The sequence below is a fragment of the Vipera ursinii genome (genome assembly GCF_947247035.1).
Source record: "Vipera ursinii genome assembly, chromosome: Z".
NCBI classification, from domain to species: domain Eukaryota; kingdom Metazoa; phylum Chordata; class Lepidosauria; order Squamata; family Viperidae; genus Vipera; species Vipera ursinii.
The window spans coordinates 71,555,454-71,582,181 of record NC_139517.1 but is presented as its reverse complement, the minus strand read 5'-3'; the positions used below and the strand labels follow the sequence as shown (position 1 = coordinate 71,582,181).

General features: G+C 40.1%; 1 protein-coding gene across 1 annotated transcript in view; it reads right to left on the bottom strand.

The window, feature by feature from the left end:
• The window catches only part of PDE1C (phosphodiesterase 1C), a gene marked incomplete at both ends in the record, with an annotated part of 303,957 nt that overhangs the window by 102,692 nt on the left and 174,537 nt on the right, over positions 1-26,728 (bottom strand). The window contains 3 exons of the mRNA XM_083379005.1: positions 6,232-6,298; positions 8,142-8,324; positions 9,841-9,954. Coding sequence (XP_083235131.1) covers positions 6,232-6,298; positions 8,142-8,324; positions 9,841-9,954 — 364 coding nt within the window. The remainder of the gene's footprint in view (positions 1-6,231; positions 6,299-8,141; positions 8,325-9,840; positions 9,955-26,728) is intronic.

Below are 26,728 nucleotides of genomic sequence, written 5' to 3'. Positions count from 1 at the left end.
GCAGAGAATTTTTTAATATGATCCATTAATTATATTGTTTTCTTGCCTTTTCTCCATTTTCTTTACCTTAAAACTCTTCTGTGAGGAAAATTAAAGTACAAGAAAAAGCAGCAAAAAATTGCTGTCTTATCTTCCACAACTCACCATTTTTTTTCTTTCCTTTTTTAATGAAAGCATAACTCAATCTACTTAAACATCAGAATGATTATTGTAGCTAGCTTAGCTATCCCTTATCTCCAGAATGAAAAAAAAATCAGGGCTTTCAATTCCCTTATCTCCAGAAAAAGAATTCACAAAAACTCTAATGGAAATATCTGAAAATTGATTTCATTTTGACCTTTGTCATTTTATTTTGTACCTAACCATAGACAGTGAACCTACATGTCTGTAATAATGCTCAAAATATTTAAAATTTCAAAGTGGACTCTTCTGATGCTATCTTCAGACACTACTACAGGTACTTCCTATTTCCCCAGAGTATTCTAATTGTGTAAAACAAGATGAGTAAATTTCATATGTGCATGTGTATGCTTTGACTCCAGCTGTAAAAGATGACAAAAGGACAGTTCTTCCCAGGAAGTTTGTAAACTATAAAGTTCTGTTAGCCTAAAGCCTAATAAGAATATTTTGATAGATACTTAATATCTGACCAACATCTGTGAAGAAATAATTTGAATGTGTTTTGAGTAGGGCATGCAAGCACACATGTACATACTTTATGAGGTCAACCAGACTCAAAAGGTAAAGCAAGAATTTCAGAGTCTGGTACAAGGATGTTATTTAATGACTACAAAAATATTTGGATTCAAATCCACAAGAATTTTGGCAGTTTAGTTTCTAGAGCTAGTCAGCAATATAAAGACTCAAGATCTGTGATATTCTAAATGTTGTGTATTAAGGTTTAAAGAAACACCTAAGCACTTGTATAACAGTCACTACCAGTATGCATTTGAACTGTAACCATTTTGGCGGGAGTCAATTATGGCGGGAGATTTAGGTTGAATCTGATTGGTTGGCTGTTTACTCAGTAAGGTATATAAAGAATGCAAGTACCCCCTAACCCCTTAGTACAGTTATGGTCACCTAATAAAGAGCTGTTTGATTGTACTCATCTGCCTGGCATCATTCATACTCTTCAGAACCAACTACACAACAGTGGCGACAAAAGTGGGATCCTGCTTCACCTCAAAGAGCTGAATTCACAAGGGGTTGGCTTCGCATGCTGGAGGAAAGAGGCATCTTTCCGCCCCCTCTACGGCCGGCTAGTCACCATGCTAGTGGCCACATACTCAGAATCACATGTCTGAGTCTGAGGAGCAGGATCTAATCACACAAGGAAGAAGATGCCAAAGGTCAGCCAGCCCAGAGAATTCGACATCCGCCACCCCGAACAGTGGCCATCACACCTCGGGCAAGTCAAAAACTACCTCCAGGTGAACCAGATTGCAGAGGATGGCCTAAAAGCGGCGACCTTGCTTTGCATAAGTGGGCCAGCAACATTCGATCTGGCTGAAAGTCTACTCGCCCCTACACCGATAGAAACTGTCTCATTCACCGACCTCATACAGAAGCTGAATGGCCACTTCAAGCCCAGAATGTCCGAAATGGCCTGGCGATTCCATTTCGACCAGAGGGTGCAACGGCCAGGTGAAACCGCATCTGAATTTATCATGGCCTTGCAACAGGCCGCCCGTCTCTGCAGGTTTACCAACCTAGACGAGCACCTACAAGACAGGCTTGTGTGTGGCCTAAGAGACAAGAGACTTCAACAGAAACTTTTGGTAGGCCCAACCTAACACTGCAAGACGCGCAAGATGAAATCATGGCTGACGAGGCGGCCGGAGGCGCAGTACAGGTGCTGCAGACTTCCCTACCCAGCAAAGCGTAAGACCCAATCCACCATGAAGTCGCTACTTACAGCAAGAACACAGGAGAGGAGGAAACCAAAATCAACCAAATTTGCAAGAAGACAGAGCAACGAGATCGAGAACGCAAGAACAGGGAGAACCAGCAGAAGGCAGTTTCCTTTCCAAGATGCGGAGGTTGCAGTGGCAACCACATACGTGTGAGCTGCAAATTCTGGTCAAATTCTGCCTGCGGAAAATCGGGCCACATCGTGGTGGTCTGCCATAGCCATTCCCGAGAGGGCCTACACAAGAAACAGCCAGAGAACTCGTCATGGAGAAGTACCAGGGCCCAGAGCCCGACCACTGTGGGGTTTTTCAAAAGCCGGAGGGCCATCTGCAGAACCGGGGCCCACCGCCCACTTAAACCTAAATTAAAACTGGAAATCCACTTACAAGGCATTCCTTGTAAGATGGAGCTAGACTCCGGCTTTGCAGTCTCGATTATCTCTTATGAGACTTTTAAATATGTTTGCGGCCGAAGTAAGCAGTGGGTCAAATTGAGGCCCTCCAGTATCATTTTAACTGACTTCTAAAATGCCTGGGTAAAAATTAAGGGGGAGGCCACCCTTTCCATATGGTTTAAAAAGTTTCAGGGGCACTTGGATGTCATCATAGTTGAAGGCCAGAGAGCCAGTTTAGTTGGGTTAGACTGGTTTGAGGTGTTGGGGATTGTGATATCAGGCATCCATAGAACGCAAGGGATCAATATCGAGTCTGTCTGCAAAGAGTTTGCAGATGTCTTCGATAATAAGCTTGGAATATATATGGGCCCCCTCATAGCATTTAAATTAAACCCCAGTGTCTTACCTATAGAATCAAACCCAGGAGAGTCCCCTTTGCACTTAAGCATAAGATCGAAGAAGAATTAGACAGATTAGTGGAACAAGGGATCTTACAGGGGGGGAATGGGAGACACCAATCGTCACCCCCCTCAAATCTAATGGGGAAATCCGCATCTGTGTGGATTATAAGTGCACCCTGAATAAGGCCCTCAACCAGCATGCTTACCTAGTCCCCACAGTCAGCCATGTTCTCGCTTCCCTCCAGGGTGGTGCCATTTTTGCTAAACTTGATCTCGCGCAGGCATATCAGCAGCTGCCTGTTACCAAGACTACAGCAGCATCTCAGACCATTGTAACACATAAGGGAGCCTTCAAAGTTAACCGCCTGCAATTCAGCATAAGTGTAGCACCTGGCATAGTTTGCATGAAGGCACTAGCAAGGAGCTACCTATGGTGGCCGGGGTTAGATAAGGCAGTGGAAGAGCAGGTACACGGATGCTACACTTGTCAAAGGTCCAGACCTGAGATGCCCCAAGCGCCTGTCCACAAATGGGAGGCAACACCCCCCCGGTCCAGGGTCCACATCGACTACGCTGGTCCATTCCAAGGACAGCTTTTCTTAATAGTGGTGGATAGCCACTCAAAGTGGCTAGAGGTGGTGCCAGTCCCAAACATGGCCACTGCCAGAACAATCCTAAGGAAACTTTTTGCCACTCATGGACTCCCTGACGTTTTGGTATCAGATAATGGGACTCAATTTACCACTGCTGACTTTCAGGCCTTCTTGAAAGCAAACATGATTAGACACGCCACATCCACGCCCTTCCACCCATCTTCTAATGGTCAAGCAGAAAGGATGGTGAGAACAACCAAGGATGCACTCAGGTGCATCATCATTGGTAACTGGCATCACAGGTTAGCAGACTTCTTATTGTGTCAACACTCCACACCATGTACAGCCACTGGAAAGAGTCCTGTGGAGCTCCATTGGGGCAGACGCCTTATCACCAAACTGGACAGACTCCACCATGACAGAGTGGCTTCTGAGGCTGCTCAACCCCAAGGGGACTACAACTGGGTGACTTGGTTTGGGCCAGGAACTATGGTCCGGGACATTTATGGATTCTGGGGGGGGTGGTTGACAAAACCGGGCCCCTATCTTACTTAGTAGGGGTGGAGGGGGGTTGACAGTTTAGACGGCATATAGACCAGTTATGAAAAAGAGTTCCAGAATGGTCACCAAGCGACCTCGGGGAAAATGGTCCCTCACTGAGTGCTCAAGCGGGCACACAAGCTAGCTCACATCCTCCCTAATGGAGCCACCAACAAACAACTGAGTTCACATCTGAGGAGGACCACAATGACACAGAACTGCAGCAGGAGACTCCAGATCATTCGATCAACAACCCTTCAATGACCGCTGTGCTAACTCTGCCACAGGGTCTGACTCTGGGGTGGGCTGAACAGAAACGGTCAGCCAGAGCTTCCCTACTGACTCTCCAGTTCAGGAGAACTTGAACTTCCAGGGCATGCCTAGCAAATTGTTAGACCAACAGGGGAGAGAACCCCTAAGACGTTCATCGCAGCCTCATAGGCCACCCGCTTACCTCGCTGACTATGTGGTCAATTAAGAGGAAGAAGTTGTCATGGTCTTCATTGGGCACGTCTTGTTATTGTTAATTTCTGCAAAATTGGGTCCGCCTAATCTATATCTGGGGGTCAGTGTGTACCATTAATGGTACATTGCAACTGACATCGTCATTGGGTTGCCAGGGTCACTATGAGCAACCCTCAACTTGCTTAGATGTTACTACCTTGAGTGGGGTCAATCACTCATAAACAAATAGTGGAGGTTGGAGTCGGAAAATCCTTACATAACAGTTTGCTGTGTATAACCTTGAGGGGCGTCAATCCTTCACATTTAGTCTGGAATGTGGAAGTGGAAATGTAAATATGTTTTGTATAAGTTATATTGTTTAATCCTTAAAAGGGGAAGGGGTGTTGTGTATTAAGATTTAAAGAAACACCCAAGCACTTGTATAACTGTCACTACCAGTATGCATTTGAACTGTAACCGTTTTGGCGGGAGTCAATTATGGTGGGAGATTTAGGTTTAATCTGATTGGTTGGCTGTTTACTCAGAAAGGTATAGAAAGAGTGCAAGTACCCTCTAACCCCTTAGTACAGTTATGGTCACCTAATAAAGAGCTGTTTGATTGTACTCATCTGCCTGGCATCATTCATACTCTTCAGAACCCACTACACAACACTAAACCACCACATTAACAGTCTAAATGATAAGAACAATGAGCTATATTCCTGGAAGCCAAATTTATTTATTTATGTTTATATTTTCTAGTCTGCTTTTCACTGATAAAACAATTCCACCACAGTGGAGTATAATTTATTTACCCTGAGTATACAGTTCACTTCTAATTGAGCCAAAAAAAGGAAAGATTTCACAGAAAAAAGTTATTTTCAACTAACAGGGGAAAAAAGAGTAGAAGTATTTCCTTTTGTCATAGTAAGGAGAATTTAGATCCAACTGGATAAGTGCAATTCTTTTAATTCAGGTCACACTAATATTTCTTTATATGGATAGTTAAATGAGATTTAAACCAAAATCAGTTACAAATATTCTTAAAGCCACATGTGATTTTTAACCCTACCAGTTACAGTGAATTCAGGTCACTATGTAAAATTTCATTTTAGTCTTCTCTCAAATTGACATGAAGTCTACACCTGAGTTTTCAATTAGGGTGTTTCTTAATATGTTAGGATCAACACAAGATTTGAAGGATTGCTTCATGAAACTCCTTCTGTGTACAAATTCACTGACAAACATATCTGACCAAGGATATCAGCCATAAGAACGATGCATTGTAATTTTAATTTCCTTATGTAGAAATAATGTACTTAAATCAGGGATTCAGGCGTGATCCACATTTAGTAATGTCAATAGTTGTGTTCTGGAACAGTAGTTGAATGGGAATTCTTCTACTCCATTTGCTGACTCAAATAATATTTTATACTTCCATGTAAATGTCTCAAGCGCATACAAAATTTCAGTTCATTTTAAGGAGAAAGACCTACTAGAATGTTGTAATTGCATGTGAAACAAATATTCATTTACACAGGAGATCAAGCTGATTGCAAAGTGATACACACTGTTCCTTCACTACATAAAACGGTCAATACTGGACAGTTTCATCATAATTTGTTAAGATAACATAGATGTGTGCAAGAAGGGAGGGGGAAAGTCACAAAACTTACAAAATAATGTAAACTCTGCCCCTTATACAACACAAGTACAAAGGTACAACTTGTACTGAGTGGCAATAATGACATTTCTTATTTTAGCAATATCAAAGTCAGGAATGGATGCCTATAATGATAAAATATATTGTTCATATTTGTTTCTTTAAACAGATTTCATTTAATATGAGAATAAAATTTAGAGAAAACAAAAGATATACTACAAAAACCAAATCAGGCTATAATATTTAAATATTTTATAATAAAAAACTATTCATTGATATTACCTTTAGTGCTACGATTACAGCTGGGGGGTAGCTAAGTCCAACCATATTGGATGTACGCCTGTACATTCTATCATGATAAAAATAATGTGTAAGAACTGTAAGAAATGAAAATTAGAGCATACCTAACTTCTTTAAGTGGATTTGACTTATCAAAGTAAAAAAGTTACCTTTGTTTATTTCCCCTTTTTCATAACTGTTTTTAAAAGATTTTAATTACAATAGTAAAAACAAATGTAAACTACACTCAGAAAAATAAATACAAAGATTAAAAAGATTAAATAAAGAAAAGGTGTAAAAGAAAAAGAAGAAAATAATTTAAAGAAAAAGAAAAGAAGTAATGAAAGAACTTCCAATCTTCATCACAAGAGAAATGTAATTACTCTTCACCCCATTAAGTTACAAATATCTTTTCTTCCCATAACCTAACCTTTTTTTATATGCATATTAACCTTTTCCCAGAATATGCCTATTTTGTTTCTACGACAAATATTTATTTCTATTAACAAATAGCTCCCAGTCATGCCTAATGCTTTCTACAAAAATGCATTTTGCATATTAAGTGCAAAATATGTGTTGTGATATAATAGGTATAAAATTTACTACCAGTGTACTAATAGAAACTACCCTTGGAGACTATCAGATTCTCCATCCTTTCTTCATCTAAATGGCCTGATGGGCTACAAAAAGAAGCATTAGCAGCCAGTATCATGGTTGATTGACAAGAGTAATTATAGGTCCTAAGTCCTTTTCTTATTTAAGTTATTTTCTTATTTAAGTTATTTAAGTTTCTTTTCTCCTGAAATGTAAGGTATACTATGCCACTAACAATAATTAACATTAATTATGCATTCTGTCTACAATTACTATTTAGGGACTGACTGAACTGTAGATTTTATAACTGGACTATCCAATCGAATTTTGGTATTGTTATTTTCTCCCTTTTTAAGTAAGATCTAATCTGAAGAATTCTAGATAACTTGAAAATTTGTATATTATTTTGTGACATTTTATTGGTCCTTATAAAGCAGATTTTGAATTTCTTTTCTCCATCAATCAAAAGAGCTATGTTTGCTTTCTAGCTCCCACTCATTATAATAAAGATTATTAGTAGCCATAATTTCCTTTTTCCTTTTCCAAGCCAAACAATGGCTTGGATTCAGGTTTATACCAACAATGGCCCACTGAAATCAATGAGAATAAAATTATCTTCTTAAATCTGATTCCTTCTTATGCATCTACTTTAAATAAGCTTATGTTATAATCCAATTTATTATAAGTAAAAAATAGTTGCAGTATATATGTATGTGGCCTTGATATGTGGCCATGATTTTTACTCATGGATGGTTATTTTTGTAGATCATAAGAAAGACAACCAGTTTGCTGTAGTAGATAAGGCAGCAGGCTAGGATCTGGGAGACCATTAGTTCTAGTTCTACTTTAGGCATGAAGCCAGCTGGTGACCTTGGGGCACTCTCTCTTTCTTGGCCCTAGGAATTAGGCAATGATAAACAACTTCTGAAATCTTGCCAAGAAAACTGCTGGGACTTTTTCAGGAAATTGCCATGAGTCAAGACTGACTTGAAGGCACCAGACTGACTTGAAGGCACCAGATTGTTGGGGGCAATAAGCTGACTTTGTAATAATGCCGCTGGGGGGGGGAAAGCCCTAATAAGCAGGCATATATATAGAATGAAGGCTATTGCTAAGCACATTGGTTTGTGCTTAAATTGTAAGCCGCCCTGAGTCTTCGGAGAAGGGCGGGATATAAATGGGATTAAAAAAAATTATAAGAATTTACAATTTACATTGTTCTCAGATTTCCATTCCCAATTTTGCTTGCTTTTTCACTCTCAAAAAAAAGTCAAATAGCCTTTATTCAAGATTAAGCATCTCTGCCCACTGCCTTTTACCTCTCAACAAATATTCCCGCTTGAACTGCATGAACAATGCTTCTGAATCGTGGCTTTTCTTCACTTCTTCTTAGCATCATACCCATCTGTCGGGTGAAAGTAGAAGCCAGCCAGTCACGAACTTCTGAAGGCACAGAGTCAGACTGGATATCACTAAGCTCATCTTCTGTGTCCAAGAGACGCCTGGAAAGGACAGAGGAAAACTTATATTAAGTAACAGTTATCTTGAAACATTATTTTTCCAATTGTCAAACATGTAAACCCATATATAAATCTATTGGTTAGTGAGTTTACTACTTTGTTTTATTCTATTTCATTCTGCAGAAGAGGTAAATTAAATAAAAAACCTGCTACTGATATTGTGTTTTGTCTGGGGACAACAATAATACCAAAGTGCAAAGTACCTTATTTTTTAGAAGGCACAATAATCATGTAGTGCATATTTTGGGTTATTCATGATTAAAACTGCAATATTTATTTATTATTTATTTATTTATTATTTATACAATATTTATTATATGTTTTGTTGTTAGCCGCCCTGAGTCCTTCAGGATATATATATATATATATATATATATATATATATATATATATATATATATATATATATATATATATATCCAGGACTCAACTGTGCATTTATACTTAGCATATTTTCGAATGCTAGCTGTTCAGCCAAAATGCTTGTCTGATTTCTTTTCCATTCTTTTGCCATTTCAGAAGCTCAAAATAAATTATTCTATGGTAGAGAGATTTCCACAAGTTGAAAAGAAGGCAAAATAAAACATAAAAGCCCATAGTTGTTATTAGTAGTAACTTCTTAGTATTTAAAAAATAAAACTATTTCATTCCAAATTCTTCTATAGTTCTTCCAAAAGTTTCAAGACTTCTATAACAGCAGACTTTAATACTGAACTGGAATGTCTTCTTTATGGAGTGGCTCTGGCCTACTCTTTTCAATATTAGACAAATGACAAAAACACATCTCCTTCATTAAGTTTTGAGCTGTTAATGGTTTTAAAGATAATGATTTTAATATTGATTTCAGTTGAATTGAATTGCATTTGTTTATTAAGTTTGTATACTATACAGTATGTTGCTTGCATTTATTTGTTTGCTGCCATAATGTGCAAGGTTAATACAATATAATGGTGATCATAATTTAAAATGTCCATGGTAATCATTTACATATCCTGCTAGATAGAACAATAAATTATTATTGTTTCTTGAATTAACATGAAAATAGAAAAAATAAGTATAAATTTAATGATATTTTTATATATAAAAATAAAATGTGGCTAAGTTGACAAGCAACTGTTTAAGTAATTCTAAACTAAATGCATTATCTGTGCCTCTTTATAGGAAATAATCACTTCAGTCTTGTACTTTGTGGGTGAGGCTAGGTAGATATGTTTTAATTTATGTCTTATTAACATATCAATTCCATCTCACAAAAATGAGAATAGCTGCAGCTGTTAGACAGGAGAAAGTGCTTGATGAAATCTTGGTGAAATAATACTGGAATAGTGTTAACATTTTCATTTCTTAAGATAATATGTTTACTGATTGTTCATGGTATTTCTAGGAACATAGAGAAAAATTATTTTCATATGTATGTAATATGCCCTGTAGCCTAAAAATATTATGACATATTGGGTTAAAAACAAAACAAATAGCTATACTGAAATAATTATCTCACCTAGTTTCATCAATGTATACAGATTCCAACACAGTAGCTGCATATTCCAGGTTCTTTTTTAGATCAACAACAGAAGCCTCTCCTCTCTCCAGTTGTTTTACCAATGATCGTAATCTGTGAGAAGAAAACAAGAATTTGATTCATAGAATTCTGTTTCTCAAATTTTATGTACTATAAGTGCATAAAATTCAATTTCTTGATAACACAGTCATAACTGTATTAAATGAAGTCTACTATAATCATATGCAATCCAGGGACACAAAAACCACAAAAGGTGCTATCTAGATTATGATAGCAAACCTACTGACACTGTCTAGGTTAATTAACACCACTCTAATAGAAGGTATATTTTCATAAAAGCTTTTTCAACATGGCTTATAATGTAATTTAGAATGTGCAGGCTGTCAATTCCCTGCTGAAAAGCCCAAAAAACAAAACATCAGAGCCACTGCAAACTTCTAATGATTACTTTTATTGAGCAGAATCAAACTGGTAGGGTCAAAGGGAAGCTAGCTCTAAGGAAGCGGTGGGAAGCAGTTAATTAAAAGAATAAAACTTTTTCCACCCCTGTCTGACAGTGCAGGTCACATTGTTCAATACATCTTTTAGTAATTGTTATGAGAACAGATTTTAGTTTTGTCAAAACAATTCTTCAGCAGCTTCGGGTTTCACACTGATAAAGGACACCTGTAGATTCAAAGCACTCTTCCCTTCCTCCCCAGTCTGTTGGCTAGTTAAAAGCACGCTGCGGTCCTAAAGGCAGTAGGGTTCATAGCTTGACACAGGCATAAAAAATTACTCTTAGAGTCAAAGAAACAAATGAAGAAAAGAATTTGACAGTATATATTACAAGACAAAATTTATTGAAAATATGGAATCTTCTAAAAATATGAACAAGTTCAGTGATTGCATTATTAGTTTCAGCATTAAATGCCTTTTATTTCAACACAGTTTTCAGCACTACAGCAAGAAGCTTTACTTGTAAATACCAATATGGCACATCCATACTGAGAAACCAGACTAAAGACATAGCAAGAACTGCTCATTATAGAAATTGCTACAAGAATAAAAAGTAATATCTAAAAATAGTTTCCAAAAAGAAGGAATATTAAGGACAGCACTCCCAGTTGAATCCTGCATGGTTGCAGCATCCTATCATCATCTGATTTCCTGCCTCTTACTAGCTTCCCCAGTGAATTTGCTTGTTGGAAACCAACAGTGAAGATCATAAATTGCAGTCATGTGCCTGCAGGATACTGTGACATCATAATTATGATTGGTCCATTGAGTGCCTGAATTGTAATCATGTGATCTTACTTACTATAAATCTTATAATATCATTAATTTTATCAAATGTTTTCATACTGTTGAATGAGCAGCTGACAAGGCAATCATCACAACATGGAAAAGATACCAATGAAAATATTATATTATTTTTCAGGGACCAAAGAGAGGGTTTATCATCTAAAATCAAACATGTTTGATTTTTATGGGGATACATCTGCACTGGAAAAAAGTTGTCATGAAATAATGTGTTGTTTTCCCCATTTCAAATTTTATGAACAATATGTCAGCACTCCTGGCCACAATTCAGTAATAAACCACAGTTTCTTGATTTTCCACAGCTTAATTCAACTCCTAGTCTAGAATTTGGCAGAACTGCCACATGCACAATAAAAGCTCTTTTACTGAAAACAAGATTGATGCCAAATGAAATGGTTTATTCCCTATTACCACTGCAACAGTACAGTCTCTCTGTTATACCCACAGATGTTTAAATCTATTGCTTTTTCTTCACACTCTTCATAAATGAATGGACTCTTTGCCTGGTGGCCTTGAAACCATGCAATGTTGAATGTTTATATAATCTGCCATCTCTAGATTGAGAAACTCTGGCTCTTCCCTTAACACTTATACAAAGGGGAGGCAGGAAAAAGAGATAGTCATTGCTTCAGTAATAGTGGAGGTGCTTAAATGACAAGAAGGAATGGAAACTGCATGCTTGAACCCAAGCTTGAATAAAAAAAGAATGAATTTTAGGAAATAAGCATTATCAAGCAGAGGTTAGGGGGAGGGGTTGTTCCAAGCATTATAGGACAATAAAGAGAAAATGATGGAAGTATTTGGGGATTAGGTAAGATTCAAATTACAAAAAAAATGATATACTTCAAAGAATGATGATCTCAAGAGATGAATCCTATCTACAAGGACTGAAAGACTCAGACAAGATCAGGAAGAGAATTGAAGTTTGCACTGGATCTACAGGAAGGAGCTCTACCACAACTGTATGTAAGAATTTGGAGGAGAAAACAGCTATCCCAGAGCTATCCTTGGCACCAGTGATAGGATTCAAATATGTGAACAACCAGTTCTCTGTGTGGATGCCTCTTCCGGGAGTCCATTCTGGGCCTGGGCAACAAATAATTAGCTACTGGTTCTGCCCAAGTGGTGCAAACTGGCTGAATCCCACCACTGCTTGGCACTATCTAGGTTTTCAGCAGCCAAGATTGATCCAGTGATGGAGAGCAAGCTGAGTTCCAGAGAATGAAGATTCAGGGGCTAACAGATGCAAGACTACTCAGTTGAAAGGAAATGCTTCTTGGAAGAAAGAGGAATACATTTTTCCTCCTGAATAGCCCTTCTTGCCTTATGTTCAAGCTTTCTCTTAGAAGTAGAACGGTATCTTCAATTTGCCATGATATTCTTGATGGCTCAGTGTTTCATTCTCAATATTTCTTCTATGTTGCCCCTGTATTAGATGTGCAGTGAACTCACTGATTACTAACCTGCCCTGTGATTGCTAACTAACATTGCCTTCATGGTCTTATTTCTAATCTTAAACTCATCATGTGACTTGAAATTCTGTTTTACTAATCTTAATTATATATGATGAAACTGATGAGGGAAAATATCTTGCATAATGCATATATGTATTAAAAATATATCATTCATATATATATATCAATCTATCCATAATGGATTCTAGAAGAAACGTAAGGGTTTGACAGAGCAACTAGTTCTGATTCTGATCAGATTCTATCTGTTGAGATCAGTTACCATCCGCCTCAGTGTTAAAGACCAACTGCTTTCTGCCAAGCATATTATCCAGAGTGGCACTTGTGCGGCATATGTTTTCAAATTATTCAGAAAAACAAAAAAAAAAGCCATTTTTTCTTTTTGCATTGCCTTCATTCTCATATTCCCAGTAGAAATGGATCTGGGTTTCTCCCTTTCAGACAAGCAATTACCTAGGTATGCCTATTAAATGTCATTAGTAAATATTATATTGTTACTTCCAATGGGTTGTACATTGAGCCACCATCTGTTTCCTTAAACATATGTCCTGGATCTGTAGATCCCAAATGCTTTGCTAAAACTGAGCTAGAAATGTCTCACAACCTGGGCCCTAGCTACAGAATATACTCCAGAGATCGATAAAAACAGGCAACTAAAAGGATCAAAAATAGAGAGATAAATATTGCCAAAGTTAGAGTGTTAACAAACCACATTCAATTATTTTTAAATTCAAGATAATCTGTTTCAGAACATTACTTTGCAGCCAATTACCAACAGATTAAAATTACACTATTTTGGATATTTAATAAAATAATTAACCCTAAATACATTGTTATGATGATACCTTTTTATGCATGGATAGAAATTGGGTTCTGATAAGCACAGCCACATGTGATGGCTTAAATGAATGTGGGAAGTAATTTTGTTGTTGTTAGTTGCGAAGTCATGTCTGACCCATCGTGACTCCATGGACAATGTTCCTCCAGGCCTTCCTGCCCTCTATCATCTTCTGGAGTCCATTTAAGCTCATGCCTACTGTTTCAGTGATTCCATCCAGCCACCTCATTCTCTGTCGTCCCCTTCTTCTATTGCCCTCAATCTTCCCCAGCATTAGGTTCTTCTCCAGTGAGTCCTTCTTTCTCATTAGGTGGCCAAAGTATTTGAGTTTCAACTTCAGACTCTGGCCTTCTAAAGAGCAGTCAGGGTTGATCTCCTCTAAGGACTGACCAGTTTGAACGCCTTGCAGTCCAAGGGACTCACAAGAGTCTTCTCCAGCACCATAGTTCAAAGGCCTCAATTCTTTGGTGCTCAGTCTTTCTTATGGTCCAACTTTCACATCCATACATCGCAACTGGGAAAACCATGGCCTTGACTATATGCACTTTTGTTGGTAAAAGTTTGTCTCTGATTTTAGTATACTGTCTAGATTTGCCATGGCTTTCCTCCCCAGGAGCAAGCGTCTTTTAATTTCTTGGCTGAAGTCCCCATCTGCGGTGATCTTGGAGCCCAGGAAAATAAAATCTGTCACTACCTCCATTTCTTTCCCATCTATTTGCCAGGAATTGAGAGGCCAGATGCCGTGATCTTGGTTTTCTTAATGTTGAGTTTTAAGCCCACTTTTGCACTCGCCATCTTCATCTGCATCAAGAGGCTCTTTAGTTCCTCTTCACTTTCTGCTATTAGAGGTTTCTCAAGAGACATATAAGATGGTCAGATACTCCCATCTCCTTAAGAACTTGCCACAATTTGTTGTGATCCACACAATCAAATGCTTTAGCATAGTCAATGAAGCAGAAGTAGATGTTTTTCTGGAATTCCCTAGCTTTCTCCATGATCCAGCATATGTTGGCAATTTGATCTCTAGTTCCTCTGCCTCTTCGAAATCCTGCCTGTACTTCTGGTAGTTCTCAATCCACATACTGCTGGAGTCTAGCTTGTAGGATTTTAGGTATAACTTTACTTGCATGTGAAATTAATTTTAATTTTTAATTTTAATCCCAATTATATCCCGCCCTTCTCCGAAGACTGAGGGCGGCTTACAATTTAAGCACAAACCAATGTGCTTAGCAATAGCCTTCATTCTATGTATATGCCTGCTTATTAGGGCTTTTGGGGGGCCCCCAAGCGGCATTATTACAAAGTCAGCTTATTGCCCCCAACAATCTGGGTCCTCATTTTACCTACCTCGGAAGGATGGAAGGCTGAGTCAACCTTGAGCCTGGTGGGATGCAAACCTGCACTAATTGCAGGCAGCTGGTGTTACTTAAGGAGGCATTAGCCCACTGCGCCACCAAGGCTCCTAAATGAGAGCAATGGTGTGATAGTTTGAACATTCTTTGGCATTGCCTTTCTTTGGAATTGGAATGTAAACTGATCTTTTCCAATCCTGTGGCCACTGTTGAGTTTTCCATGTTTGCTGGGAAATTGAGTGTAGCACTTTTACTGCATTGTCTTTTAAGATTTTGAATAGCTCAGCTGGAATACTGTCACCTCTACTAGCTTTGTTGTTGCTCAGATTTCCTAAGGCCCATTTCACTTCACATTCTAGGATGTCTGGCTCGGGGTCAGTGACCACCCAATCGTGGTTATCTGGGACGTTAAGCTCATTTTTATATAGTTCTTCTGTGTAGTTTTGCCACCTCTTCTTAATCTCTTCTGCCTCTGTTAGGTCCCTGCCATTTTGGTCCTTTATCATGCCCATCTTTGCATGAAACGTTCCCTTCATATCTCCAATTTTCTTGAAGAGATCTCTGGTCCTCCCTATTCTATTGTTTTCTTCTATTTCTTTGCAGTGTTTATTTAAGAAGGCATTCTTATCTCTTCTAGCTATTCTCTGGGAGTCTGCATTCATTTGGGTGTATCTTTCTCTTTCTCCCTTGCCTATTGCTTCCCTTCTTTCCTCAGCGATTTGCAAAGCTTCCTCAGACAGCCATTTTTCTTTTTTGCATTTCTTTTTCTTTGGGATGGTTTTAGTTGTTACCTCTTGTACAATGTTGTGAACCTCCGTCCATAATTCTTCAAGCACTCTGTCTATTAGATCTAATCCTTAAATCTATTTGTCACCTCTACTGTGCATTTATCAGAAATATGATTTAGCTCATATCTGAGTGGCCTAGTCCTTTTCCCTACTTTCTTCAGTTTAAGTCTAAATTTTATTTATTTATTTATTTATTTGTTTGTTTTTATAAACCGCCCTTCTCCCGAGGGACTCGGGGCGGTGTACAGGGTAAGATAGGCAACAGAATGAAACAGTATTGAAAAACAATAATCAAAACAAAACAAACTGGGACCCCAAAATTAGAGCTATCAGAGCTATCAGGCCAGGCCGGACTGCTGGAATAGGTAAGTCTTTAAGTCGCGCCGGAAGGTGCGGAGGTCGGGGGCCATCCGGATTTCAGTTGGTAAGCAGTTCCAGAGGGCTGGCGCACCCACTGAGAATGCCCTCCCCCTGGGCGCCACAAGCCGACATTCCTTGAGCGGTGGCACCCTGAGGAGGCCCTCTCTGTGGGAGCGCACAGGGCGGTGGGGTGTTGACATTGGCAGAAGGTGCTCCCGTAGGTAGTCCGGACCCATGCCATGTAGGGCTTTGTATGTCATTGTTAGCACCTTGAACTTCACACGGAAGGCAACCGGAAGCCAGTGCAGCGCACGGAGGAGAGGTGTGATATGGGAGTATCGGGAGGCTCCCAAAAGTGTCCGTACTGCTGCACTTTGCACCAGTTGAAGCTTCCGAGTGGATCTCAAGGGCAGCCCCATGTAGAGAGCGTTACAGTAGTCTAGGCGAGAGGTCACAAGTGCATGGGTGACTGTACGTAAGGCATCCAGGTCCAGATAAGGCCGTAGTTGGCGCACCAGTCGAACCCGGGAGAAGGCCCCCTTGGTCACAGCTCCTATGTGATCTTCCAGGGAGAGCTGTGAGTCTAGGAGGACACCCAGGTTGCGGGCCCTATCAACAGGGGGTAGTAACTTGTCCCCGATGTTAAGGGATGGGATGCTCTGAGTATCTTGGCTTGCCGGTACGTACAGCCATTCAGTCTTGTCCAGGTTCAGTTGAAGCCTGTTCCTCCCCATCCATTCCCGGACCGCTTTCAGGCAGCGGGACATCACGTCGAGGGCATCACTGATGTTGTTTGGAGTTGAGATGAAAAGCTGGGTGTCATCAGCATACTGATGGTACCCTACTCCAAAGCTGCGAATGATCTCACCCAGCGGTTTCATGTAGATGTTGAACAGGAGAGGCGAGAGGACCGACCCCTGAGGGACTCCGCAAACGAGAGGCCTCAGGGTCGACCTCTGTCCCCCTGCCAGCACCGACTGCGAGCGACCCTGGAGAAAGGAGGAGAACCAACGCAGAACCGTGCCTCCCACTCCCAGTCCCATGAGGCGTCGCAGCAAGATACCATGGTCGATGGTATCGAAAGCCGCCGAAAGGTCTAATAAGACTAGGACAGAGGAATGGCCCCTGTCCCGGGCTCTCCAGAGATCATTCATCAGAGCGACCAATGCCGTCTCCGTGCTGTAGCCCGGCCTGAAACCCGATTGGTACGGGTCTAGATAAACCGCTTCATCCAGGACCTGAGGAAGTTGGTGCGCCACCACGCTCTCAACAACCTTCGCAAGGAAGTGAAGATTGGAGACTGGACGAAATTTTGCAACGAAAAGCTCATGATCTGAGCCACAGTCAGCTCCTGGTCTTGTTTTTACTGACTATATAGAGCTTCTTCATCTTTGGCTGCAGAGCATATAGTCAATCTGATTTCTGTGTTGACCGTCTGGTGATGTCCATGTGCACAGCTATCTCTTGGGTTGTTGGAAAAGAGTGTTTGCTATGACCATCATATTCTCTTGACAAAATTCTATCAGCCTGTGCCCTGCTTCATTTTGTACTCCAAGGCCAAACATGCCTGTTATTCCAGTTATCTTTTGGCTTCTTACTTTAGCATTCTAATCCCCCATGATGATAAGAACATCATTTTTTGGTGTTAGTTCTATAAGGTGCTGTAGGGCTTCATAGAACTGGTCAGTTTCATCCTCTTCAGCACCAGTGGTTGGGACATAGACTTGGACTACTGTGATATTGAATGGTTTGCCTTGGATTCGCACTGAGATCATTCTGTCATTTTGGGGATTGTATCCCAGTATTGCTTTTCCTACTCTTTTATTGACTATGAAGGCTACTCCATTTTTTCTGAGGGATTCTTGCCCACAGTAGTATACCTGATGGTCATCTGAATTAAATTCACCCATTCCTGTCCATTTTAGTTTGCTCATTCCTAGGATGTCAATGTTCAGTCTTATCATCTCTTGTTTGACCACGTCCAGCTTTCCTTGATTCATGGATCTTACATTCCAGGTTCCTATGGAGAAAAAATCTTTACAGCATCGGACTTTCCTTTCACCACCAGATACATCCATAGCTGAGCGTCCTTTCTGCTATGACTTGTCCGTCTTGGGTGGCACTGCGCAATATAGCTCATAACTTAACTGAGTTATGCAAGCCCCTTTGCCGCGACAAGGCAATAATCCATAAAGGGGGGAAACTAATTTACTTGGTGGTTATACATGCAAATAAATCAGGAGTGGAGAGCAAGGTAAAAATAGTAGAGAGGACAAGATGAATAGCTACAATTCCTGATTTACATCAAAGAAATATGAGCCCATATTCAAACATAAGAACTATATAAGAAATAAAAGAGAGGGCCTGTGCTCAGTGTACCTATTTCCAATTCCAGTGTGGAAAACTAAGAAGTTTTTTAGACATGTCTTTTTTATTTCTGGTCAGATTATGTAAATGTTTAAAAATGTCTGCAGTTTTGCCAAGCATGGTGATATGCTGTTGGCAGAATCAAAAAGATCAAGAGCCATTCTATAGGAGGTTCAGTGCTTCCTCCACTAACAGGACTTGCAGTTTTCCTCCTTGGGAACTCTATAATTCTTTCCCAATATCAGACCTGAGTAGAAGAGCAACTGAAGATATTTCATGTGATTGTAAAGAGTTTGCATTATTCATCTTAATCTTCATATGTGCATATGTATTTTTTTAGCTGGTCTTAAGACTGTAATAAATATGTAGCATCCTTCTAATCAATTGTTCTTCCTAATTATTTCCAAGAAAATTTGTATTAACAACAATCAATACTTTCCTGGCATGTTTCTAATTGATACTTTAATAGCATCAAATTACAAAGTCCATTAGATTTACTGTCCACAATCCAACATTCACAAGTTAAACTATTTAGAGAACAGGTAAAAATCTGGAATGTTTATATAGATATTTCAGTAATTTTTTTCTTATTTGAAGCTGTAATCTCTTAGATCAATAGCAAAATATTGTAAAACTGTGCACCATCAAAATATGGCTCTGATTGACTTTTATCATCATTTTGATATGTTGTACGAACAAAGGCCCTATCATCATTCAATTATCAACCAATTACCAAATACTTTCAGTATCAACTGTTATGATATATATGCATTAGTTACACTTTTATGTTTAATATTGCTAAAAGCCTGTGGATTTTTTGCATATTACTTTTATTTAATTATAAACCCAATAGGTAAAAGTAAAGGTTCCCCCGCACATGCGTGCAGGTTGTTTCCAACTCTAGGGGCCGGTGCTCATCTCCGTTTCAAAGCTGAAGAGCCAGCGCTTGTCCGAGGACGTCTCCGTGGTCATGTGGCCAGCATGACTAGATGCCAAAGGCGCACAGAACGCTGTTACCTTCCCACCGTAGTGGTCCCTATTTTTCTACTTGCATTTTTACGTGCTTTCAAACTGCTAGGTTGGCAGAAGCTGGGACGAGTAACAGCAGCTCACTCTGCTACGTGGCACTCGGGATTCGACCCACCAAACTGCTGACCTTCTGATCGACAAGTTCAGCGTCTTAACCCACTGAGCCACAGCATCCCTTATAAACCTTTATAAACCCAATACTCAATGGAATTATCAAATCCTATGGAAAATTAATGCACCCATCATAAATGTAATTAAAACAAAGTGGACAATTATTTGTATTCCAATATAATGAACTGGTATTATTTATCATAAATAATTACTTTACACTGGATTGAGATTAAGTATATTTGATTTAAATTTCATTGCTCTTGTCCAAACTAAATTAAGTCACAAGTAATTTTCCATATTAGTTTCTTTGGGATTTATTCTATGTCCAAGTAGCGGTTAGGATAGTAGGCAGGAGCACTGAAAAGAGTATCAAAAAATCAAGAGGTGGCTGCAATTAGATGACTGAAAGCTTGCCGCATTTAATGTATGTCACAACATACATGAAAAAAGACATAGGGCTTCAGTCATGCAGTTGTAGGTACCAGCTTACATTTTATTTTGTTTATTTCTTCACTTTTTTGGACTCTCTCCATGGATGATCTTGAAGATAGCATCAAAGACCTACAACAACATGACAATATTCTCTGCTTCTATGAAATGTTGATTTCAATTTTAAATCTTCAAAGGCTATATGACAATACCAAATGTTATTTATTCCAGGCTCAAGTAATTCAGTATCGTTGTGGGTTAATTAAGAACAATATTTCATTTGAAGCCAGGCTCTAGTTAGATATGGTAGAGGAAATGGAGTTGCTTATTCCTCAGAGCAGAAAAGAAATTGATTTTATTGAATTATAAGCTATCCAAGTCCACAACTTCATAATATCTAATCTTTTTAATTATTTACTTAGTTTTAGTTTGGTTTAAGAAAAAGAAGTTCTGCTTGATAATATAGAAAACAGAAATCCATTCATATAAAGGGATATAAGATATTTCTTGAAACAAGATGAAGCAGTCTAGGTTTTAGCACAATTTTATTTTAAATTCTAGATAGCACTTTCTCAAATGGGTGTCAAGGAGAGGATGAAAAAAGAAGTTTCATGGAAATATTACGCAAAAGGAAACTGTTTGAAATATGAGTAGTTTAGTTTAGTTTAGTTTTATTTAATTTATATACCGCCCTTCTCCCTGGGGACTCAGGGCGGTTCACAGGGCATATAAATAAAAATACAATACTATACAAAAGTTAAAACAAAGATTAAATCAGTGCCCAATTAAAAAACAATAATACAATTTAAAATGACAATTTAAAACCCAACTCCCCCATCAGGCCAGACCGGCCAATTCAAACAAATGGGTCTTCAGACCACGACGGAAAGTTCGGAGGTCCGATGCCGTCCGGAGCTCCACCGGCAGTTGGTTCCACAAAGCCGGGGCACCCACAGAGAAGGCTCTCCCCCTGGGGGCCGCCAGTCGGCATTCCCTGACCGGAGGCACCCTGAGGAGGCCCTCTCTGTGGGAACGCACAGGGCGGAGGGGAGTTGAAGCCGGCAGCAGGTGGTCCCCGAGGTACCCCGGACCCATGCCATGTAGGGACTTAAAGATCATAACTAAAACCTTGAACCTCATCCGGAAGACAACTGGTAACCAATGCAGCTCGCGGAGCAAAGGTGTAACATGGGAGTACCGGGAAACTCCCAAGACAACTCTCGCGGCCGCATTCTGTACCAGTTGGAGCCTCCGAGTGGTCTTCAAGGGAAGCCCCATGTAGAGAGCATTACAGTAGTCAAGGCGAGAGGTCACGAGCGCATGAGTGACCGTGCACAGGGCATCCCGGTCCAGATAGGGCCGCAACTGGCGCACCAGGCGAACCTGGGCAAAAGCCCCCTAGTCACGGCCACTACATGATCTTCTAGGGTAAGCCGTGAATCTAGGAGGACTCCCAAGTTGCGAGCCCTATCCACGGGGGGTAAGAGCTCACCCCCCATAGAAAGAGATGGAACATTTTGAATGTCCCGGGATGCCGGAATGCACAGCCACTCAGTCTTGTCAGGGTTGAGCTGAAGTCTGTTCCTCCCCATCCAGACCCGAACCGCCTCCAGGCAACGGGACATCACAGCGAGGGCATCACTGGGGTGGTTTGGGGTCGAAAAGAAAAGTTGGCTATCATCGGCATATTGATGATACCCAACTCCAAAACCACGAATGATCTCACCCAGCGGTTTCATGTAGATGTTGAACAGGAGAGGCGAGAGAACCGACCCCTGAGGAACTCCACAAACGAGAGACCTCGGGGTCGATCTCTGCCCCCCTGCCAACACCGACTGCGAACGCCCCAGGAGATAGGAGGAGAACCACCGAAGAACCGTGCCTCCCACTCCCAATCCCCTGAGACGCCGCAGCAAGATACCATGGTCGATGGTATCGAAAGCCGCCGAGAGGTCTAATAGGACTAGGACAGAGGAATATCCCCTGTCCCGGGCCCTCCAGAGATCATTCACCAGAGCGACCAATGCCGTCTCCGTGCTGTACCCGGGCCTGAAACCCGATTGGTAGGGGTCCAGATAATCCGCTTCATCCAGGACCAGAGGGAGCTGATGCGCCACCACACTCTCAACAACCTTCGCAAGAAAGCGAAGGTTGGAGACCGGACGAAAGTTGTTCAATACAGCTGGGTCCAAGGCAGGCTTCTTGAGGAGAGGTCTCACCACCGCCTCCTTCAAGACGGTGGGGAAATAACCCTCACTCAAAGAAGCAGATATAACCGCCTGGAGCCAGCCTCGTGTCCTCTCCCTAGCTGCATAAACCAGCCAGGAAGGGCACGGGTCCAACAAACATGTGGAGGAGCTCAGCCTCCCCATAATCCTGTCCACTTCATCAGGGGTCACAGAATCAAACTCTTCCCAGATAACATTGACAAGACCGTCCGTGTCCTGATCGCCTGACTCTGCCCAGCTGGAGTCCAGACCGGTCCGAATCCGAGCGATTTTATCCGACAGATGCTGACTAAATTCCTCGGCACGACCCTGCAAGGGATCCTCCCTCACTTCCTGATTAAGAAGTGAGCGAGTCACCCTAAACAGGGCGGCTGGGCGATTATCTGCGGACGCAATGAGGGTAGAGAAGTAATTACACCTCGCCACCCTCATCGCTGCAAGATAAGACCTAATATAGGTTCTTAACCGCAACCGGTCGGGTTCGGATCGGCTCGACCTCCAACAGCTCTCTAGGCCCCGTTTCCGACGCTTCATCTCCCGGAGCTCCGCGGAGAACCATGGAGCTCGCTGGGATCTGCGCCGGGTCAGGGGCCGCAAGGGTACAACCCGGTCAAGTGCCTCAGTGGCTGCCCTTTCCCAGGTTTCCACTAAGGCATCCGCCGAGCTGTGAGCAATGGAGGCAGGTGGGGACCCCAGCGCCGCTTGGAATCTATCAGGATCCATTAAGCGTCTGGGGCGGTACCATCTAATTGGTTCCGTATCCCCACGGCGGGGGGTGGCAAAACGGAAGACCATCCGCAGGAGATGATGATCGGTCCATGACAGGGGCATAATAAATGGAGAGCCCCCACCAAGATCATCCAACCACCGTCTAGATAAAAAATCAGGTCAAAAGTGTGGCCTCCCTCATGAGTTGGTTCAGAAATTACTTGCGTCAGGTCCATGGCCGTCATGGAAGCCATGAACTCCCGAGCTAGCTCAGATGAGCCTCCCAGGGATGGTAGATTGAAGTCTCCCAAAACTATAAGTTTGGGAAACTCAACCACCAACCCTGAGAGGATATCAAGCAGCTCGGGCAGGGCTGCCGCTGTACGACTAGGCGAAATGTACGTCAGCAGCAAACCCAACTGCTTGGCCTATGACATTTATCTGGACTAACAGTGATCTGGGTTCAAATTTCAAGAGGCATTTTCATGATTTGTCATTGCTTTCCTGTAACCTCATTCTTTTTTAATGTATACATATATGTATGTGTATATGTACACACTCCTTAATCAAACTAAAAATACAAATCCCAGGCATATTGAAATCAGAACAAGAAATCTGAACACTGGGATGAGGCAGAAAACTAAAACAGTTTTATTTTAAAAATCAAGCTTTCGTTGGCTAACTACCAACGTCGTCAGGATGAAATCGTCGGAGTTGGGAGACTGCATTTATATCATCAGCATTTCTGCACTCCACTCATAGAGTGTGTCACCACTCTGTTCGTTTCAACCGGCCATATTCTTTCAATTCGCCTTGCATTCATTCCTATGGAGTGTGATTTTCTCTGAGTGTCTGCTGTCGGAAGGGGATTACTGTCAGTCCTATTAGCTATAGTCATTGCTCTTGTCATTGAGCGTGTTTTCATGCCGGAGGCTCTAAGTAGTTGTTCTTCCCCTTTTTTACATTCCGTGGTGGGGGAAGAGAGACTTTACAGAGTTATTCAATTATCTGAGATTGATATAATATGACTTCTAAATCTGGAAAAATATCCCTAAAGTCATAACATTATCCTTATTTTGCTTTCTCAAGTTCCTAAGCTATTTGACATTCTGAATTAAAATTGCTTCCATATATTTCCTCACGATATTCCAGATTTTGCTTTGTTGTTGACTGTTCATATTTTTATTAGATATTATTATATATTGCATAGTTAATGTAATATAATAGCCAAGCTGTGAAAGCCCTTGATTTGAATTTCATTTCTGCCATAATTGTATAAGGTTGTGTTCTGCAAGTCTTCCTTGTACATATATTCATTGGCAAATTAATAGCTGATTGCTATGGATGAGGAATATTTATCATTAAAAAAAACCATGAATGTTTATCTAGCAAACATTTGCAAAGTGGAATGGGTTCTATCTGAAGCCTGTTTCTTTCAGAATGGGAACCATGTATGAGAAAGCAAACTTAAAGCAAACACTGCAAAGAAAACGACCATTCAATACAATACATTGTATGTCTTTTGTATTGACTTCCTGGATGAAAGGCAGAATCTAAATGAAACAAAATAAGCAATTGCTTCTTTTATAACTGTCCTCTGGTTAGTAGTGGATGAAAGTTGGCTAAAGGATTTAATTCTGTAATGATACTGGTGTTGTGTATGAAGCAGCAAAGGATGCTAGTGAGCATGTCGGAACTAACAATGTGTTACACTCCTATTTTCCTGAACTTAGGCTTTATTTGAGAAGATGGAAACAATCCTTCATTTGATAAGAAATGGTCTAAGACATCTATGCTTCCTCTTTTGCTGCTTTATCCATATCCAAAATAAGTAAAGATTATGGTAAATCAAGTGATGTACAGGCATGAGCCAATTGCTATTAAGAAAACATTTTGTGAAAAATCAAAACATGGATATTTCTCCCAAATGTTGCTGTTTATATCAGATTATACTTATGTATAATGCTAGCAAAGAGATGGAAAAGAAAAATCACAGAACTTTGCAAAGCATTCAGATCACTTTATTAGTGATCCCATGAGACTGGTAACATCTGTCTGTACATGCATTCTTACACAGACCATCTAGGGCAGGGGTGTCAAACTGCTGGCCCACAGGCCAGATGTGTCATAGTGAAACCATGCCTGCCCCATTGCTCGCAATGGGAAAAAAGTTGCGATATGTTGCAACACATCATGTGATATTGCAAGTTTGACACCCCGATCTAGAGACACTGTCCAAGCAGCCATACCCAGACAACTACCAACTTTGAGAAGAAATACTTACCACCCTTATGCTAGTCTGCTTTCTGAAGCATCCCTTTCCAATACTTTGCAGAGCACTAGAAATTGCCATTGATGTTCGAAAGCACTTTTCAGATTAATAGGTTTATATCTTTTTCAAGCATTTTACTACAGAATAATTATCTTAATAAAAATCAATTAATGTGAAAAATGTTTCCAAATTATATAATTGGAAATTGTGCAATAACTGAGGTCTCTAATACCATTCTATGGATTAATGATTTTCTAAAATGAAGAACTACAGACTACCTAAACTATCAGTTGGAGTAGATGGAGATACAATGCCTAGTATTTTATCCACCTAAAAGTTCATTTCCCCAGATGTGACTTAATCATGATATAAGAGAAAAGCTTTTTTAATCTCTAAGCAGCTCATAGGATTATATGTACTTTATGTTTTAACAAGTTTCCTGTTAGATGATAAACAGAGTACTAAATACATATAATCTTTGCTAACAAAGATTAAATTTTGGAATGATTGTTATCCTATTATTATTCTCTATTTCAAAGACTAAACATGTTCTATTTTTTTAGCAGAAATTTCTAGAAAAATGCTCAAAAGGACACACACAAAAGCAGTAATGTTTAGAGAAATATTAAATATTTGATTGTGTTTGATCAAGTTCTTTCATACCTAGAGACCATGTAATGACTTCCAAGATGATCACCCCATAATTAGTTCATTGCCTTTGTAGCTGAAACAATCTGCCTTGCTGCTGATCATCCTGTTCTTCTCTTTCCTTCTAACTTTCCCAGCCTTCGAGTCTTTTTCAGAGAGCTTGTTCTTCACATAATGACTCCCTGTGAGAACAGAGCTGAGCTAAATTGTTCAGTGTTCCATCAACTGTTCCTGATATTCTTAGGAGTCTTACCAAACTTCAAAAGCATCACTACTCTTCCTATCCTGCTTACACTGCCATAGAGTGTCACAGGGAATATCATGGCTTGCCCAATTCTGATCTTTGTACGGTTTAGGGCACATCACAATATTTATATATTTTTTCCAAATCCTTCCTGCTGGATTACTGAGTGCTAGTCTGTGATACTTTCTTAATTGTTTGTTTCTTTATTGTTGATGATTGATCTTAAAAGCAGAAAGCCATCCAGTACTTCGATATCTTCATTGTCAATTCTAAGGTTAGTTATTCTACCTTTTGTCCTTAGTTTGGTCTTTTTTATATTTATGTTTTTTTTTAGTGTGCCATTTGACTTTTAGTACTAGGTCTTGCAGATTCTATGCAGGGTCTTTAGTACAGCACAAGTTAAATATGAAGGCTAGCAGTGCAAGAAAAATGGTAACATCTGAAGAACATACAGGAAATTGAGATAGAAACAGGTACATGGGCAGACCACAACCCTTTAAAAGTGAAATGGAGAGGAATACAAAAAAACCCCACTAAGATGGACTTTGAACCAATCTATATTAAAAGAAAGAGAATTTATAGAACTAGCAACAAAAGAAATGGAGTTTTTCTTTAAAGAAAATAAAAAAGAAGATACTACACTACAAAATGTATGGGATACAGCTAAAGCATATTTTAGAGGTATAGGTATAACCTACACAGCAATGAAAAATAAACAG